General features: G+C 36.5%; 1 protein-coding gene across 3 annotated transcripts in view; it reads left to right on the top strand.

The window, feature by feature from the left end:
- Positions 1–21,337, top strand: part of GMDS (GDP-mannose 4,6-dehydratase) — a 761,839-nt gene that overhangs the window by 129,943 nt on the left and 610,559 nt on the right. For all 3 annotated transcript variants that reach the window (XM_072606894.1, XM_072606892.1, XM_072606893.1), the window contains exon 2: positions 10,735–10,779. In XM_072606894.1, the coding sequence (XP_072462995.1) occupies positions 10,735–10,779 (45 nt within the window). The remainder of the gene's footprint in view (positions 1–10,734; positions 10,780–21,337) is intronic.

Genomic DNA, 21,337 nt, shown 5'->3' on the forward strand with positions numbered 1-21,337 from the left:
CATAAAATTGATGTTGCTTTCATTTGAAAAGATCCCTAATACCTTTATTTCCCCTATCAACATTTAAATCAACAGACATTGTTATTTTTTTAATGTTTTTAGGCTGTGAGGGAGATACAAAGATAAATAAAACCTCTTTCCTATCTAGATCTTGGTGTAATTGGTAGCTAACGCATATGCCCAAATGATTATGGTATATAAGTATATAAGAGAGGTACAAAGAAAATACTGTGTCCTTATTTGAGACTAATCACTGCTCAATATTGGGAATCAGAAACACTTTCTTGGAGATGGTACATATATTGACCCTTGTCCATGAGGAAATGATACCCTTCCCTCCGAAACCCCCCTCCTCCAATTCCTGGGAACTTTTTGTCTAAACTCCAGAAACTGTCAGTGCCATTGTGCTGAAATGAAGATAACTGACTTGTGCTATTTCACCTTGAACAAAGACTTTGTAATGGAAATATTAAATAGGGCAGGAGTAAAAAAATAACCATTACCAGTTTGACAATGAGCATATATTTTCAACTGGAATAAGAGTTGAATAACTTGACATCTATCTAAGATTTTAAAATATTTCAAAAATAATTCTTTGTTATAAGAGATGACTTATTTTAAGAGCTGGATCGGAGATCAACAAAATGATTAAAATTTTTTTTCAATTGGGCAATTTGTGCTTTTTTTTTTTTCAGATGAAGGTTACCTCTTTTGGGGAAAACTTATTTTAAAAAATTCATCAAGTCATCTAAGTTTCTTATTTTCATATAAAGCATGCACAGACTCTTTGAAACTTAAGCTATGACTGAAAGTTGTGCTCAGAATTAATGCTAATAGAGAATGAATTGATAATGATTATCAAAATGCTTAATATAGGGAGTTCTGTTTTATAGGTTTAGGACTGGAAAGAACCTCAGAATGATCTAGTCCAAACCCCTTAGTTTACACATGAAGAAACTGGCCCACAGAAGTTAAATGACTCACTCAAGGTCACACACGTAGTAAACGGAGGAAGCAGGAATTGATTTTAGGTCCTTTGACTCCGATGCCTGTGTACTCTTAAGTAGCTTCCTAAAAAATTGGATTATTTGGTAATCCTAACTGAATTGTTGTAGAATCTGATCTTTTCACAGAAAGTGATATTCTTCCCTTCTCCCTGCTCCCCCTACCCCCAATTGTCCTGGCTTTGGTTCTGTTTGCACCACCTCTGGTCTTTTTTTCCACATCTGGAGACTAAAGAGGTCCCAGAACTGTGCCCACTAGACACTGACATCCAACAGAAGTTGGTCACAATAGCCCTTTACTTAGCACCCCCGAATTGAGAGCCATCTGGACCCAAGCTCAGGCTGGGGCATGCTTATCTTTCTCCCTATCCAGCCTTGTTCTCATTGATACCCATGGTCCCCAATAGATATTTGCTCATGGGCCTAATTTGAATCTTCTGAGGATTTACACCCTAGAGCCTGAAACAGTTTGCCTGAGGAATCATACAGAAGCAATGCACCATTGACACAGGTACAGATTGCTGTGGCTTCTGCACAGCCACTCCTGTGAAACAATAACTCTCCATTTTCCACACACCTAAATTCCAGTCCATATTTAAGCCACAAACTTCCAAGACTTGCTTCTTTCTACTGCTTCTGCTGCTTCTTATTCTTCTTTTCTTCTTTCCCTCTTTTCTTTCTCCTCCTCATCCCTGCTCTCTTTTTCTTCCTCTTCCTCCTGACTTTTTTCTCCTTTTTCTCCTGTTTCCTCTTCCTTCTTCACTCCCTTTCCTTCATCTCCCTCTCTCTCACATTAGAACTAAAGTTACTTAACCATGCGCTGATTTTCATGGAACCTTTGACCTGTTATGTTTTCACCTCTCTTTAGGCACCTTGCTCTCACCATATTGATTCCTTACTTCATACAGATACCCAATCTTCTTTAGCTTTATTATTATCTTAGAACTTTTAAACCCAAGTAACTCACCAGCCTCAGCTTTCCCCTTTTAGCAGGGATCATCCCAGGAGCTTGTTTCTACTCATGTCTGTTCTTCTGGTTATTGTCATCAGGAGATTGTCCTGATGCTTTCTTATAACTTGAGGGATACAGTAACTCTTTACTCCGAGGTGTTATTGTGAGCCCTGTCCTCTAAGTCAGGGTTGACTACTCTGTAAGATGACTGAAAATAGTTAGTCATCTTTTCTAACTTCTACTGTCACCACTTTGACAGTATATCAACTATTAGCATCTCATGGTTTACTGGATGCTGTTATGATTGGCAAGACAACTGCTGTCATCTTTGATCAATTTGAGCATTCCAACAAATCACCTGATTCAAGCTGTCACTGCATAGCAAATGGATAGGTAGAACAAGTGAAATAAATGATCTTTGTGAGCAACTGTTTGAAAAAGGTTACTAGCCATCAAATCAGCTATTTTTTTATTATTCAGTAACAAACCATCTTGTCTGGGAACATTTAACTTTCTTTCCCTTTACCCCCAACTAGCTATACTTAGTTATCAGCACTGACATTGGAACTGGTCTTTCTTTTTCCATTTCCTTCCCTCTTCGTGCTCCACACAACAAAATAATCTTCATAAGGCATGTTGGTCCCCTGCTGAAAATCTTCAGCATATCCTTATTGCCTAAAGGAGAAAATACAAATTCCTCATTTGCAGCCCTTTATCACCTAGCTCCCTTCCTTAATAGTCTTATTTCCTACTACTTCTTGTTACAAACTTTTGCTTTTCTCCAAACCGAACTACTAGTTATTCTCTGAATTCATTATTCCTCCTCCTCCTTCCATATGTTCACAGAGGCCATCCTCATTACCTGGAATGCACTTCTACACTGGCTCAGGAACCTCCTCTGTAAAGCTCTCACTGATTCCCTTCCCTCACCTCTTCTCTCTTTCCAGGATTCATTCTCTTCTCTTCCTCAGTTTTAATTTAACCATATTTATTTGTAAGTGTGTTGTATCCCCCAAGTAGAAGGTAACTATTTCATTGTTTCCCTAATCCCTAGCAAAATGCCTAGCCTATAGTAGATGCCTAATAAATGTTTGAATCCGGTTAATTCGAAATAAGCAGTTGAAATTTAGTTTTCTAACTTACTAGGAACTCTTAAAAAAGGATCTTATGGGCCTTCATTCCCATTCATTGTTGATCATTTGCTAATACCTTCTTTCTGTAGTACTTCCCAAGTGTTTTCTTCGTATCATTTTCTGAGGCAGATGCTTTCATTTTACACATGTGTCACTCCCTTATCAATATGCATTTATTTTGTATAGGTTTGATAGTAGGATCTAGAGTGCATGTAGTAGACACTTAATAAGATCTGATTGATGATGATCAGTGATTTGACCACATTCATCCAACTGGCCAGTTTCAGAGTCTAAGCACCATGGGCTTGACTCCAAGCTCATTGCTTTTTCTAGTTTTCTACACTGACACTATGTGTTAGGCATTATTACTCAAACAATTGCTGATTGCAGCTCCAGTAGCACTTATCATATTCAATTAAGGTTATAGCTTTAGAGCTAGAAGAGACTTTAACAATCATCAAATTCAACTCCATCATTTTAGAGATAAGGAAAAAGGCTCAAGACATTAGGTGATCTACCTAAGTCTTCACATGATTCATCATACCACAATTTTAGTGGAAATTGATTTTGGCCCAAAGTAGTTTCCTTCAGTTACTAAGAACTTTAGACCTGTATTGTATGAGGTGCAGGTTGCTTTGGCAATTGTTTCAGTCTGCTGAATAGATGCAATGGAGGTAAACTAGAACCTGGCAGTTCTTTTATTTCTCCAAAAAAGAATGACCTGGGGTCTAAATAAACTTATTTTGATTGTGTGGGAGGTATTTGACCTACTCTCTTCCTTCCAGAATTATGTTTTTAGAGAGTAAGAATTAGGTTAGTCTGTATACCACAATATTCCATCTTGTTCTTAAGAAAGTTATGAACAATTAAAAGCCTAGTATTGTGTGAAATCCTCTGATATCACAAAGAATTTGATTTGGGAGGGACCTCAGAATTCATGAAGTCTAGCTAATGTCTAAAGAAGAATACCTACCATGTACACAATTCCTAGCAAATGGTTATTAGCCCTTTCTATGAAGAACTCCAGGAAAGTGACATTCACTGCCTCCAAAGCAGCCCATTTTGCCTTCGATTAGCTCTATTTTTAGGAAGTTTTTCCTTAAATCTAGCCTCAGTTGATCTCTTGGCAGCTTTCACTTCTTAAAGATTGACTTGTGAAAACTGTAGCCTCTCAGAATTCATTTTAGTTGTACAAACATTTCTGGAAAAGAAGTCATATTGAAAACCCTGTGTTAGGTGCTGCTGAAAAACAGAGTGAGGTATATCCAGCAGGTGGGCTGGCAGGTAGGCAGTTGAACTAGCATGCTCTCATTGCTACATTTTCCTTTTCTATGTGAGTCATATGTACGAGGCAAGACAGTAATGGACTACTCTGTGCATAGATGTGGTACAAAAAGTGATGAAAATTGACAAGATCCATTGTGAGTGGGCTGCCTTCAGAGGTGATATACTAGACTTTCATTATTTTTTTTTTCTTTTTGGTATTATTTTGCAGGGAATTTAGAGGAAAAAAACACCTAGATTAAAACAATATTATCAAGTAGTGCTTATTTGTACCACAGTGACCTTGGGCATTATAATTAGTGGAAAAAAGAGCTTTCTTTAAAGGCTGGGAATGGTGGCTCCTTAGAACTACTGTAGTTTTATTCTAAATGTAGAGCCAAATGGAGTCATTAGTGCTAAAAATATTTAAAATGGTAATTTTACTGAATGTGAAAAATTAGTATGCCATATTAATGGATTGATTAATGTAATACTAGATTCTATTATGGGTCATGTAAGACATGTTTATATGTAGTATACAATTACATTACATATATTAAATGAATACTAGTTTTAAGTTTATAGGGTTTTTGATTATATCAGAAAATTCTTTTTATGAGCTATACCCCATTTTCTCTAATTCTTCCTGCTGGTGCACTCACTGGTAATGAATGAACTCAAGCCCCCAAATCAAAACAACTATTAAAAGCACTCTATGCATGGAATATCTATTTTTATATCAGTATACTTATTTCTTACTTTTAAAGTTATAATTGGTTTAAAATGTTTATTTTTAAAAGTTTGTATTGCTTTTCATCTAAATGAACAAATATTAGGGAGACAGTGTGATACAGTGTTAAAAAAGAATACTGGCTCTTGAGTTGGAGTACCTGGGTTCAAATACCACTTCTGATGATTGCCACTTATGCAATTTTTAAATTTCCTCATCTGTAAAATAATGGAATTGGACTGGATGACATCTGAGGTCTCCTTCTAGCTCTTCCTCTCTTATCCTGAGTGACTGCCCTGAAATTATGCAATATGGTTGTTATTCATAAACAGTCTCTTGTTTTGACAAAATCATGGGCAGGAGTTATATTCTTGGTATATAATACTACATATTTTCACTCACTACTAGCTATTTCTTCCCCATGTTGCTTTAAAAAGTATTCACAGTTCTGATGCTAATTAGCATGAAGATGGACAGTCTTTCACATGAGGGGAAAATTTATATTAAATTTAAATACTCCATAGTCCTCTGGTCAGTAGTCTTCATTCCTCCATTTTCTTTAAATGTTACTACTCTCTTTTGCTTGCCTGTAATTTGTCATATTTATATTAAATGATTAGCCTAATACAATAAGTTGCCTCTCTTCACCCCCCCATTAGTTTCCCAATATGTTTTTAGCTTTCCAGAGTTTCCTTAAATTTTCCTTTTTGTATTTTATGTCCTGAGATTTTAGAAATGCTTTTTTATACTTCATGTAAGACAGTAGTCATGAAATCACTTTTAATGAGTTTATTAACTTTTATTACAAGTTATTTCCAATTTTGTGTACTTAATTTAATAACTATGGTATTATGCTTATTATTTGATATTTCAATTTCTGTAGCACAGTTAGTTGTGGTGTCCTTCATAGATCCGTAATGTTGAGAATGAGGGAGGTGGTAGTTACAATGTATTTTGCCTTGGTCAGACCTCATTTCGAATTTTGTGTTGGGTCATCTCTCCCAACAGAATGTGGGATCATTGAAAGTAAATATTTTATGCATGTACATATATATATATGTATATATATATATATGTACATATATATATATGTAAATAATAGGTGCTTAGTAAATGCTTATTTATTGATTGAGGCTAAGCACCACATTTTAGAACATTGATAAGCTATATAGTATATCAGGTCATAAGGGCAGACAGGATGATTTGAAATCATGTCAGATGTGTTTAGAGAAATGGGAATCCTCAGCCTTGAGAAAACATAGATGGGCCTTGATAGTTGTCTTTGAAATATTTGGAAAAGTATCATGTGGAATTTTTTGACCTAGAAGCCAGTAGGAGTAATTGGCATTCATTAGACTTATAAGATATTAAGGATTTAACACCTTCCAAGCATGGATGTCCTCTTGAAACAAGCAACTACAGGTGATGCCAAAGTTTGTTAAAAAGCAGGGCTCATAAAGTACAGAAAACATGGGACCTTTACATAATTCTCTTCTTATCTGATTTCTGTTTCTGTGTATATAGTGGAGCAGATAGGGCTAAAAGGGTCCTAAAGTTCTTGAGTTAAATATTTGACTATGGTGTGATCAGGTGATGCTATAAAAATGACCATTATGATTGAATCTCTAAGGCATCTTATAAAGGACACTGAGCAAGTAGATGTGTGTGCAAAGTAAGTACATGCATTCTTACATTTTTTAAAATTTGAGGATTTTTGACATTTTGACTCAGGAGCAGAGGGAGAGATGAGAGGAGGGAGGAGTGTGATTTGAACTACTGTTGGTCCACAGTCCCTGAGTCTCACTAGGGATAAGGCTGCCAGAGTTTAATGTTGATTATAGGTTCTAAAATTCCATGACATTTTAATCACTGGTCAGATGACAGTATTCCCTGACAGCTACCGTTCTGAAAAGAGCAGGAAAAAACAACAACACTTGCTTTGCAAAACTTTTGACTTGCCATGATACTTTATCTCTGTGCTGGGTCACATCAATCTGTGTTGTGTGCGATGATTACCAGACAGTCAATCAGTTGTGCTGTGTTACAGCCAGAAACCAGTAGCATTCCCACTTGCTGCCTGTTTCCCACTCATTGTGAAGCTTGTGCCCCTATCACTTGATAGACCTGGAAAGGAAGTGCCGAGGAAGTGAATGCCACTGCTGGTTCAGAATGTTCCAGTGTGGTTGGAAAGTTTGAGAAATGGGCTGGGTGAGAAGAACAAGACCTTATTGACAGGGTTCAATCCTGGTCACGTCTGTTTCACATCAACTCTCTAAATAATTGCAGCTTTCCCCCCCTTTGTCTCTTTCTCTCTCTGCAGCATTAGCACTTTCACCTCTGCTTTCTTTTTTTTTAAGCAAGTTATGCAACTATGGTAAAACACAGAACATTTTTATTTTCTCATCTCAAGAGAATTATCAAATGTATAAATTATAAGGTTACCTGCTTTAAAAAAGAAAAATCTCATTCTTTCTAGGATTTTTCTACTGTAATTTTTTTTTTAAAACTGTGAGTACTTTTCCTTGAACTTTTTTTTCTTATTCTTAGATTTATGGAACCACTGATTATTCTAACATTTCCGCCAGTGGCATGGGCAGACCTGGCCTGTCATGGTCTAAATCAGTCAGTATCATAATTTGATTTCTGCGGAAGTATGGACATATAAAAAGCATGTGATAGTGCATATATCATATGAGTGAGAGGAAAATTCTTTCTTCTTCCCCTCACAAGTCTATAAACCAGAATATTTATGTCACAGAGTCAGAAGAAAATCTGGTAGAGTTTTAAAAGAACCACAAAATGTGTCCCTCGTATAATGTGCCTTGTTATTCTGCTCGGATTTATGTAGGACTCCTGCATTGATGTAATAAACCCTCTTCTGCCACCCCTGTCATTTTCAAGGCTCCTGGTGCATCTCAGATTCCAGCTTTAAGCAGTATGATTGCTATACATTCTTTCTCTGAAATATTTTGTTAGAATGTTTGAGGGTTAAAGATGTGTTTTAAGCTTTTCTCTGACTGAAGAATCTGACGAAAATGTTAGCATCCCTCCTGTTTCTTTCTTGGTTTTAAACGAATTTCAAATTTCTCGTTTAAGGTTTTGGGTAGTTAGAGTTTCTCACTTCTATGTTTTTGCAAAACTTGGGGGTGGGTGGGAAGGAAAGGAAATTGCTAAAAGGTGAAGAACAACTTTAAGGATTAAGGAATGTCAGATTATTTCATTTTTGATTGAGGAATGTCAGATTATTTCATTTTCTGAGGGAGGTATGCAATTTTTTATGGTACTTAAGTCATTTTTCATTTGTTTAATTTTTACAACTTTTAAACATATGTACTACTGTATATAAATGTTTTTACTTTATTTTAAAATTAAAAATTGACTGTTTTGTGTGGATTTCACAAGAAATTTTGCTATTATCACCTCTTACCTGGGCTATTGTAATAGCGTCTAAATTGGTTTCCCTTTTTCCAGACTTTTCTTTCTCTAACCTAACCTGTTTGTTAATTGAATTTTGCAACTCTCCTCCTCTCTTGCACTTATATTAGGACCATGTTTTTTTCTCATTTGGTCTGTTGTAATAGCTGCCAAACAGGACATCTTTCCTCTTTTCTCTCCTTTCTCTGATCTGTCCTTTATATTGTTTCCAATATAATATTTCTGAATTCTTGAGGGTGATGGTCAGTGTAACAGTTCTAGCTCCTAATAACAATCCATAGGGCTAATAATGGAACCTTCTTGCAGAGAGGTGAAGGACTATATGTATATTTATATACATATATGTGTATACATATATGTATATGTGTATTTACACAGAAGGAAAATTTTTTGATATAGGCAAGGCAGAAATTTGCCTTATTTGATTGTATATGTTTGTAACAAGGGTTTTGTTTTTCCTTTGTTGTTATTGAGGAGGTAGTGTGGGGAGAAAGAGAGAGAAGACAGCTTTTTACTGATTGAAAAAAAATATGAATGCGCCTACATCCCCACAAAGGCCCAAATAATCTTTTTAGTACATAAGCCTATCAATTTTACTATCCTGCTTAGAAAACTGTTCTGTCCCCCTATTACCCAAGGGAGTGGTTCCCAGCTTTTTTTTTTTTTTTTTTTTTTGAGTTTGAGGATCCTTTTATAATCAAGAAATAATCTTAATTCTAACATGATAGCAATGCTTTTGGTATACTTGAATTGAGATAAAATGCTAAGTAGCTACTATGAATTTAGTAATGCTTTCAGATGAATTTGTATTCCATTTTGCTCTCTTATCTACATACATTTGAAAAATAGCAATATGTATATGTGTGAAACATTTATTCAGTCTGTAGAAAGTATATTAGTAGTCTTCTCCATTAAGGCCCTTGTGGGCAGAATGTACCTACATTTTATTTATATCTTCAGTGCTTTGCACACAGTGCTTAATAAATGTTTTTATAATTTAATAAGTTCTTCTCCTTCTCCATCTCCTTCTTCTTCTCACAGTTAAGTGACTTGACCAACATAATACAGCTAGTGTCATGTGTCTGAGGCTGAATTTGGACTCAGGTCCTCCTGACTCCAGGGCTGGTGCTCTATCCACTGCACAATCTAGCTGCCCCAATAAGATATAACATTGCATTCTTCTTTGGGATAAGGCCCATAAGTTGGGAACTTCTGGCCTGTTGGCCAAAATATAGATTGCTTAGCCTGGTGTTTAAAATCCAGTACCATCTGTCCTCCATCTATCTTTCTAGTTTCATGTCATATTACTCCCCTTTATGCAGTCTATGTTTTGACCAGATAGCTCTATTGTCTGTTCCTTGAACTTGATTTAACATCCCATACCTCTTAAGCATTCCTTCACTCCCCCTCCATACCTGGAAACAAGCTCTCTTATCTCTGCTATCCTGAATTCTTTTCTTCCAAGGCTCACCTTTAGTGTTACCATATCTGTTAAGCCTTTTTTCTTGCCAAAAACGGCTACTTCCTCCTTAAATTTTCCTAGAGCATGTTGTTTACCTTATTCCTTTGCCTCTATCCTTGTAATATACTTATCAGTGTTCAGTTGGCATCCTTCCTAGTAAAACATAGTTTAAGGACCTGGCATTTTTAATCTTGGTATCCCCAATACCCAATATAGCCATCTGGTACAGTGGCAAGAACGAATTACTTGCAGTTAACTACTGCCTGAGACTTATGTGATCTTCCACAAGGTAGCACAAAATGACTTCAGAGGGCTCCTCTTTCTCTACAGTTAGGATCCTATGATCCTACATGGTGAGTACTTAATAAATGTTTGTTGTTGAATTCCAGTACTTGAAAATATCCTGAGATGTTACAAAAGGAATTAAAAGTGACTATTTTTGACTGACACCTGCCTGTCTGTCGCAGGTACTTTTTTTAGGTCTTCATAAACAATCGCTAAGCATTGATGTCATTGAAGTGTCCATTGTCTTCATGTAGGATAGTGATGTATGTATGACCTGTCTAAATAATTCAGTCCAAAGGACAGAGGAATCAGTTTCCTCCTAGTTAAAAGAAGAGAGTGATGAGTTATTCTGTTTCAATGTCATCGAATGTTACAGTTAAAAAATATCTTTCTTAAGGTGCTTGGGCTTTTGCAAATGGCCATGCTTGCCATTTTGTATCTAACATTTTCCTATCTCTTTCTGTTCCCAGGATGGCTCGTATTTGGCTGAATTCCTGCTGGAAAAGGGTTATGAGGTGAGTGACTCGATGAGCAAGCATGACTGATGGAATCATTTGGACCCAGCAGCCTCTAGCTTCCTTTGCTGCTGTCCTCCAGTGTGTGTGTTTTCCACTGAAACCCTGATAACAAATCAAAGCTCTATTAAAGAATGGCCTGTAATCATGCCAGCTCATTGTGCTATTTATCTTCTGGTATCCACTGGTGGCTTCCCTCTGCTTCTGGGGATTTAACTGCTCTGCACACTTCCCACACTCTCAGATAAAGCAGCAACCTGTGCAAGTCAAAGCTGTAAAGAATTAAGGAATAATTTATGATGTAATACATTAGTTTTAAAAAAACCACTCACAATGAAGTCACTCTTAATTCGGAAATTGCATGAAGCAATAAAAACCTAGCTAATCCTTGGCAGACTCATATGAAAAATTTAAACCTAGAGGTTGTTGCTTTCTTTCTATTTAAGAGTCTCTTATTTTTATGGAAATCCTAACTAAGAAGTGTTTTGTTGTATTTTTTCATGTGTTTAATTTTACTACTTCAGTGCTTAGAAAATGAGAGTTTTATTTAGCAAATCTGATATCAGTTGACATGCAAAGTTTGCCATATTGCATTTGTTTTATACTGTTATGCATGACTAATTGAAAGAGTTTCTTTTATGTTAGTAGTGCCCCGGATTATTATTCTGTACAAATGTAGAAAAGTATAGGGTGGCTCATGTATTTTGATACTTTGTAAGTGTCTATACTTTTTTTTTGTTGCACAAAAAGTGCAATAGCACTTTTTGAAATTTCATAATATTATAGAAAATTGGAACTTTAAGGAAGACTATTAGGGGTCATGAAGAATAGACTTATGTGTAAAAACTGATTCACAGTCATATTTATAGCATTTGTGACATTAAGCATTGGCTTAACATAGTACCTAAAAAGCATTAAGCATTGGCTTAACATAGTACATAAAAAGGTTTATCCAAAGAAAATTTAAACACTACCTTTATATATTTGAATTTTAACTTCATCAGTGATTAATTGATGCAGCTAGGTAGCGCAGTGGATAGTGCCAGACCTGGAATCAAGATCTGAGTTCTGATCCAGACTCAGCTACTTACTAGCTGTGTGAGTCATTTAACCTTGTTTGCCTCAGTTTCCTCCTCTGTAAAATCAGCTAGAGAAGGAAATGGTAAACCATTCCAGTATCTTTGCCAAGAAAACCTCAAATGGGGTTGCAAAGAGTTGGACATGACTAAAATGACTGAACAACAACAACACCGATTAACTAGAGATCTTTCCTACCTTATTTAGCACTCAAATTAATCATGTCATTTTACTGCTTGATTGGTAGCAGTATTGAACAAAAATGTAGTTAAATATTAATGAACAACAAAAAAAAAATCTTTCCTCTCTCTCTCTTTCTCTTTCCTTCTCTCAGCCCCAAGCTGGAGATAGCATTCTTCCAAAATGCCTGTTTTCACAAATCTACTGCTCCCTCTATTTTTCTGGGATGCTACCCTTCAAATGCCTCTTTACAAAAGCATTCACAATAAATATTCCCAGACCAGCAATTGCCTGTGGTTAGCATTGTTTATAAAGATGATTTATTTAAAATAAACAAAAAGAAGGTAAGCTTTTTAGGAAATAGCTTCAGGTTTCCCTGGAATCCAAAGGGAAAAAGAAGGTACAAAATTACCACCTTGGGTTCCACAGTCCAGAATGGTTTTAGCAGCATAGTATCAGCCCTCATGCACATGCCAGTTCTACTCATAAAACTTTGTTTCCAGAATCTTAGTGCCCACTCTTCATCATCGCTGCCTCTGACTACACTTCCTATAGCTCCATATGTGTTCTGGGTATCTCCCCTTTTCCCATAGTTTGAGGACCTGACTTTCTCTTCAGTTGTTCGTTTCTGCCTGTGCTGACATTCGTAGTTGGTGTGCTCAGCTTTTTAAGACTGTCATGGACATTGCTCATATTTATTCATCTAATGGCAGCTTCTAATTCAGTTAGTGATACAGGAAACAATCACATCTTTATGTTTTTTTGATGCCTCCTTATTGGTCCTTAATTTTTCTGATTGTATCCTTTTTTGTTTTTGAGACTACATCTTCATATATCTCTGACATTGGAAGGTCTCCTGTAGACCTCATGTCACTGCTGATCTGCACAGAAGCTTTGACCTACTCCATTTTTAATCTGTGCTGATTTACTCCCTTCTTATACAGACTAGTGGCCTCCCACTTATGGGGGCTCACTATATTGGTGACAGATTTAGTATAACTAAAGTCTGATTGGTTTTAGCTTTGCTCCACCTTAAAGCTGACTTCAGGTACAATCTAACATCTCCTCAGAGTATGGAAAGCATCTGGTTATGCCAGGCCACTTGCTGAACATCCAACCCACCTTTCCTTGTTATTTCCTGAATCCTTTTGTTGGGCTCTAATGTAGACTACGGCATGCACATACATACATATATACACACCTATGTGTGTGTGTTATTTCAAAATTTGCGAAGCACTTTATATGCATTATATTGTCATAATGTAGAGACTTAAATCATTCAAAGATTGGTTGAAAAACTGAGGATGCTTATCCTTGAGAAAGGAAGACTCTAGGTGAAGGGGGGGTCATGGTAATTGTTTTCACATATTTTGAATTCTGTTATGAGAAAGGGATCTTGATTTTCTTGTTTTGTTTGGGCACAGAGGGCAGAACTTGGAACAGTGAGTGCTCCAAGAAAGCCAAGTTTTGGTTGGATTTAAGAAAAAAGAGACTTCCTTAAAATTAAAACTTGCTCAAAGTGGGAACAGGCTCTTGGGGAAACAATGGGTTCCCAACTTCTGAATATCCTCCAGAGGGAGGCTGGATGATTCCTTTTCTGGGTTTTTTTGGAAGGTACTCTTGTTGACATACTGGTTACTTTTCATGACCTCTGATTTGAGGTAACTTTTAACTCTGAGGTCTTCATTCCTGTGAAATGAGACAGTTTTCACCCTTGAAAAGATTCCAATCCATCTGGAGACCAGTTAAATGCATATATACCATGACTGGAAAAATTATAAAGTAGCATATTCAAAATTACAAGTAACAGAGTAAAACTTGAATCCATATCATGGTCTTTTTTCAAGAAGACTATTTATGGCACATCCCTAGAAAGGAACCCATTCATTTGGTTCCTAGAAGTGCTGAACTGAACAGGATTGCCAGTGAAATCAGATATCAAAGCCTGTCCCTGACTTGATAATTTAGGAAGTCCCAAATTGATCAAATTGAGACACTGGCAGCAGCGCACATCTGACTCACCTTCTGTGTGTTGCTGTTCTCTGTGCCAAATATCCTGATGTTTCAAGCAAATGTTTGTTTGCAGAAGTAGATAACTTAGTTGCCAATTTTTCCCTTTTATTGTAATCTTCTACAAATGATATTTGGTGTCCAATTGAAGAAAATGTTCCTCTAAAAGAAATCTATGTGGTCAGGAATTTGAGTTTAAGTTAGAACAGTCTCTCTCTTCTTCTTTAAATAGTGAAGCATTTCTTTGAACTGTTGCCTTATTTGACTGTAGGGATTCATTTCAAGTAGACTTGTCTTTGATATTGAGTACTTTAAGAAGTCTTTCTTTCTTTCCACTTAATTGAATGTGACTTGAAACTTATTTATCAAACGTGCTATATTTAGAGATGTCAGTAATTTTACTACAGTTTGTTGATTTTGAACATTTTTTTAATGTTTTGCTCAAATCATTTTAAACATTGACTTCACTTTGTAGAAAAACTCTTATTATATGAGTTTCTATACCCCCATCTCTGCTCCCTCCAAAAGAAAACCCAATAACCAAAGCCTTTAAAAACAATTACATTCAGAAATCTCATATATCTGTCTTTTGTGAAGAGTTCACTAATCTTGCATTCTTATCCAGATTATCCAGTGTATACACAGTTTGTTTCACCTCCGTCACAAAAAGACTCAGCTTTCATTAGTTCTTAAGGTAATGCCTGCTGTCATAGAGTAAATGTTTTAGCAGGTCTTCCTTTTGAATATGCATAGCAAAGGTTCTCTGCATATGAGGTTCAATGTATACTCAGACAGAGTGCTACCCACTATCACTGATGAAATGTAGACTATTTCTTTGATGAAGCATTATGTAGTCATCTGATTCTCACCATGATTCATAGGATCTACCACTGACTTGTGTCAGAATTGTCTTTGTAAACATTACAAACTTCTGTAATGTTGTCTTTTTATTTGAGATAGTGATATTTGATCTTGTTGATTATTTTCAAAAAATGTGATAGGACACTTGTATGATCTTAGCATTTTTTTATTGCTAAAAAGTTAATGATCTGCCTTTATTCTTTGGACTTCTCTTTGCCAGGTAAAGAAACTTTCTCTTAAGTAATGATAAATCTGAATTCAAGAGCAGAAAAAAATTGTGATTGACTTCATATTTATAATTGGATTTTAGAAAATTCATAAACTTGTATAATAGTCATAACTGTTTATCACAACTTCATACCTTGTAAATTTGACAAAAATTAAAGAGGAGAACTTATTGAGGTTTTTTCTTTGCATATAAATATTTCTAAAAGAAGTAATTTAAAGCTGTATAGGTGTTTTTGTTGTTCAGTATTTAGTTATGTCCAACTCTTACTGACCCCAGAGACCATAGCATGCCAGGCCTTTCTACCCTTCACTATCTCTTGAAGTCTGCTGAAGTTCATGTTCATTGTTTCCAAGACACTATCTATCCATCTCATTCTTTGCTGTCATCCTCTTATTTGCTTACGTTTCTCTGTTTTTAATACTTGCCTACTGAAAACTCAGTTTAATGACCTGTTTCCCCTGTATTTATCTTACTTAATGAGTTTTCATATATCAGTCCTTTGGAAAAAAAATACTCTAAAATATTTTCTGTGTGTGTTGGCTAAATTGTCAAACAGAATATTTAGCTATAGTTCAGTTTTAAGAGTATTGTACTTCATATAAGGAAATAAACAAAACTAATGTGTATTAAAGAGAAAAATAGTGCTGTTAGCTTCACAAAATTTAGATTTAAAAAGTTTTAGCATAAAATTTTATGCAATTTAGTTACCCATGTCTGCCACATATAAAAATGATACCTATATCTGTATTTGGATTCATTCTTGTTCATTTTCTCCATATGATGGTGATCTCAAAGTCATATCTAAGATTAATCCAGTTTTCAGAAATGGAAAGAGGTGAAAAAAGAGACATTAAGATGGGTAAAATAGAATCCACTAAATATTTTAAGTAAGACTTTAAAAATAAGTCAAATATTGAAATTAAAGCTGCCATTCCAAACTTGACACTTGTCCAACCTGTGACCTAAGCTGACATTAACACTAGCAGCACAAAAGGTGCAATGTTTGTATAAGGAGGAAGTGGGATTATGTCTTGAACAATTTCCCTTATGTACTAATTTCAGTTAGCCTTTTCTTTACCATTAGACAGGTACGTATTCTTGTTCCAACTATTTTTATTACTGCACTTTATTCAAAGATAAAATTTCAAATGGCCTCTCATATGTTCTAGAGAGTAGGATTCTGCCTCAAACCTCTGCTTGCTTGAATTCTGTGATAGCAGCAATCTTTTCTCTGTCCTTTTTTGGGCTATACATCTGCTGTGTCTCATTCTTGATGACTGACACACCCCTTTCCTTTTTCTGTCACATATATCCTAAAACTAAATGTGTGTGTGTGTGTATAATATATGTACTATATATATTATATATATGTAAAATATATGAGAGTGTATGTATCTTTTATGCTGGCTTTCAACTTGCAAAAGAGAAAAATCAAAGTTATGTGTAAATAATATCAGTTAGGTTGGTAAATGCACTGACACCTGGACCATACTTTAAAGCCCAGAAATGTTAAGTGATCTTTCCCAGAGAAAATGATTTCTAGGGGCGGAGCCAAGATGGCGGAGTGAAAGCAACGACTCACCTAAGCTCCTGGACAAACTCCTCTGGATATCTCTGAAAGGAGAATCTGACCAAACTTTGGAGGTGTGGAATCCAGTGGGTGACAGACTTTGACAGATTCGGAGCCCAGGTTAGACTGGAAGGTCCACGGGAAGGATCTGTTCCGCGGGGGTAAGCCCCCAGCGCACAGCGCAGCGCAGTCAGCGCAGCAGGGCAGAAGGGACCTGAGAAGCCCGAGAGTGGCGGGCGAAACCAGCGGAGCAGGAGACAAGCCAAACCGAGCTGGTGAGAGCCGCTGAGCGCCAGATATCAGCGCAGCAGCCCTTGAAACCTTCAGCCTGAAGACTAAACTTCGGTAAGTCACCTACTTGAACTTCCTGGAGCCAGGATGGCGGAGTGATCAGTAAATGCTCTCTCCTCCCCGCCTGATGACCGTGAAAGAACCATAAAATATTTCCCCAGATAAATCCTGGATCAGCCGGAACAGCAGAAGGGGGCAAATAGTCTCATAACACCAGAGGCTAGAAAAATAGCAAAGGGGGATTCTTCCTACCGTGGCGGAGGCGATCTGGAAGGACAGACGACCCAGGGCAGAGAAAATTCGCACTGAGACCCAGGCAAGCCTCAGCGCCTCGAGACGAGCCCCAGGAGGGGCGGGAACACGCATTAGCATCTAGGCGTGCCCCAGTCCTTTAGGGGAAAAGGGAAGACAATAGGGAAGCTGGGATCACCATCCCCTGACCTTGCCTTTGCCTCAGGTCAGCTGAGGAGATCTCCTGAGACCAGACCACCCCTCCCACACACCTAACAAGCTAACCCCAGGGTTGATCTGGGAAACAAAAAACAAAAACCTGCTTTTAGCCTCGACCCCCATCAGCTGAACACAAAGATCTGTACCTTCTGACTGAAAGAACCAGAAGCTACAACACTCAGCCAACATCATGAATCAGAAAAAGCAGACGAAAAGTGAAAAAACCATAGAATCTTTCTATGGGGATAAGGACCAAAACACAAACACCAAAGAGGTCAGAGCTGAGACTGTACTTCCATCTGAAACCTCAGAAGGGACTATGAATTTCTCGCAAGCTCAACTAGATTACCTGGAACAGCTGAAGAAGGAAATAAAAGAAAAACTGGCCAATGATTTTAAAATTATAAAAAAAGAATTCACTGATGAGAACATCACTCTGAAAAGGAAAATTGAACAAATGGAAAAGGAAGTTCAAAAATTAACTGGAGAGAATAATTCCCTAAAAGGAAGAGTTAATCAAACGGAAAAGGAAACCCAAAACCTAATTGGGAAAATTGATCAAATGGAAAAGGAAACACAAAACCTAACTGGGAAAATTGGTCGAATGGAAAAAGAAGTACAAAAATTAAATGGAGAAAATAGCTCCTTAAAGGGAAAAATTGGTCAGATGGAAAAGGAGATGCAAAAGCTAACTGAAGAAAACAATACGATGAAGATTAGAATTGGGCAAGTAGAAACTAATGACTCAATGAGGCAACAAGAATCAGTCAAACAAAATCTAAAGAATGAAAAGATAGAAGAAAATGTAAAATATGTAATTGGAAAAACAACTGACCTGGAAAATAGATCCAGGAGAGAAAATTTAAGAATTATTGGCCTGCCAGAAACCCATGATGAAGAAAAGAGTCTGGACAATATCTTCCAGGAAATCATCAAGGAAAACTGCCCAGAAGTACTCGACCCAGAGGGCAAAATCGTCATCGAAAGAATCCACCGTTCCCCTCCCGAAAGGGATCCCAAACTCAAAACCCCAAGAAATATAGTTGCCAAATTCCAGAGCTATCAAGTGAAGGAGAAAATACTACAAGCAGCCAGAAAGAAACAATTCAAATATCAAGGACATACAGTCAGGATCACACAGGTCCTTGCAGCTTCTACATTAAAAGATCGAAAGAATTGGAACCCAATATTCCGTAAGGCAAAGGAGTTGGGACTTCAACCAAGGATCAACTACCCAGCAAAGTTCAGCATAACATTTCAGGCAAGGAGAAAGTCATTCGATGAAATAAGGGATTTCCAGAGCTTCCTGACCAAAACACCAGAACTCAATAGACAATTTGATCTTCAAATGCAGGTCTCCAGATAATCATAAAAAGGTAAACAGGGGGGAAAAAACAAAAACAAAAACTTGCTACTCAATTAGGGCAAACTGTTTACCTCCCTATAAGGGAAGATGATACCTGTTAATCTTGAGAACTGTGCAGCTATTATGATAAAAGGGATATATGTAGAGGGAATGGGTATAAAGTAAATGATGTTATGTCAAAAATATGATTTAAGTATGAGAAGGGATTGTAATAGGAGGTGTGAAAAGGGGGAAGCAGAAAATGGCAAATTATATCACAGGAAGAAGTACAAAACTATAGTAGAGGGAAGGAGGGGAGGGAGATGAGCATTGTTTGAGAGGTACTCTCATCTGATTTGTTTAAAGGAGGGAACAATAATGTTAAGTAGATAATCCTAACTAGCTCTATAGGTAGTAGGAGGGGAAGGGGGAAGAAAGGGGAGGGTGGCTAAAAGGGAGGAAAGAAGCAATAAGAGTAAAAGGGAGGGGGGCTAAAAGAAGGAGGGGAAGGCTGCAGGAGGAGGGGGAGAAAAGTGAATACTATTGAGGAGGGGAAGGGAGACGGGAGAGCTAAAAGCACAAATGGTGGGAAAGAGGTTGGAGGGAAATACACAGATTGTAATCATAACTGTGAATGTGAATGGAATGAACTCTCCCATAAAACGGAGACGGATAGCAGAATGGATTAAAAGCCATAATGCAACAATATGCTGCTTACAAGAAACACATTTGAAACGGGGGGATACACATAGGATAAAGGTCAAAGGATGGAGCAGAATATACTGTGCTTCAGCTCATGTAAGAAAGGCAGGAGTAGCAATCCTAATCTCAGACAAAGCAAAAGCAGAAATAGATCTAATCAAAAGGGAGAAGGATGGAAACTATATCCTGCTAAAAGGCACCATAGACAATGAAGCAATATCATTACTAAACATGTATGCTCCAAGTGGTATAGCATCCAAATTCTTAGAGGAGAGGTTGGGGGAGTTGAAGGAAGAAATTGATAGCAAAACTATACTAGTGGGGGACCTCAACCTCCCCCTCTCTGAACTCGATAAATCTAACCTCAAAATAAACAAGAAAGAGGTTAAGGAGGTAAATAAAACTCTGGATAAGGTAGATATGATAGATCTTTGGAGAAAATTAAATGGGAATAGAAAGGAATATACCTTTTTCTCAGCGGTATATGGAACATTTACAAAAATTGACCATGTACTAGGACATAAAAATCTCACAATCCAGTGCAGAAAGGTAGAGATAATCAATGCATCCTTTTCAGATCATAATGCATTAAAAATTACATGTAATAAAAGGCCATGGAAAGAGAAACCAAAAATCAATTGGAAACTAAATAATCTAATTCTAAAGAAGGGTTGGGTTAAAGAAGAAATCATAGAAACAATCAACAATTTCATTCAAGAGAATGACAATAGTGAGACAACATACCAAAACTTATGGGATACTGCAAAAGCAGTTATTAGGGGAAGTTTTATATCTTTGAATGCTTACATAAATAAAATAGAGAAAGAGGAGATCAATGACTTAGGCTTGCAGTTGAAAAAGCTAGAAAAAGAACAAATTGAAAATCCCCAAATAAATACCAAATTAGAAATACTGAAAACCAAAGGAGAGATTAATAAAATTGAAATTAAGAAAACTATTGAATTAATAAATAAAACCAATAGTTGGTTTTATGAAAAAACTAATAAAATTGATAAAACTTTGGTCAATCTGATTAAAAAAAAGAAAGAAGAAAATCAAATTACTAATATTAAAAATGAAAGGGGTGAACTCACCTCCAATGAGGAGGAAATTAAAACAATAATTAGAAACTACTTTGCCCAACTTTGTGCCCACAAATTCGATAATCTAAACGAGAGGGATGAATATTTTAAAAAATACAAATTGCCCAGACTAACAGAAGAGGAAGTTGAATACTTAAACAACCCCATCTCAGAAAAAGAAATTGAACAAGCCATCAATGAACTCCCTAGGAAAAAATCTCCAGGGCCAGATGGATTCACAAGTGAATTCTATCAAACATTTAAAGAACAGTTAATTCCAATACTATATAGACTATTTTTGAAAATTGGGGAAGAAAGAGTCCTCCCAAATTCTTTCTATGATACAAATATGGTTTTGATACCCAAACCAGGAAGAGACAAAACAGAGAAAGAAAATTATAGACCAATTTCCCTAATGAATGTAGATGCAAAAATTTTAAATAAGATTTTAGCAAAACGAATACAGCATCTTATCAGGAGATTAATACATTATGATCAGGTAGGATTCATACCAGGATTACAGGGCTGGTTCAATATTAGGAAAACTATTAGCATTATCGATCACATCAACAACAAAGCTAACAAAAACCACATGATTATCTCAATAGATGCAGAAAAAGCTTTTGACAAAATACAACACCCATTCCTACTAAAAACACTGGAGAACGTAGGAATAAAGGGAACTTTCCATAAAATAATAAGCAGTATCTATCTAAAACCTTCAGCAAGCATTATATGCAATGGGGATAAGCTAGATGCAT

This window comes from Notamacropus eugenii, chromosome 4, assembly GCF_028372415.1.
Source record: "Notamacropus eugenii isolate mMacEug1 chromosome 4, mMacEug1.pri_v2, whole genome shotgun sequence".
NCBI classification, from domain to species: Eukaryota; Metazoa; Chordata; class Mammalia; order Diprotodontia; family Macropodidae; genus Notamacropus; species Notamacropus eugenii.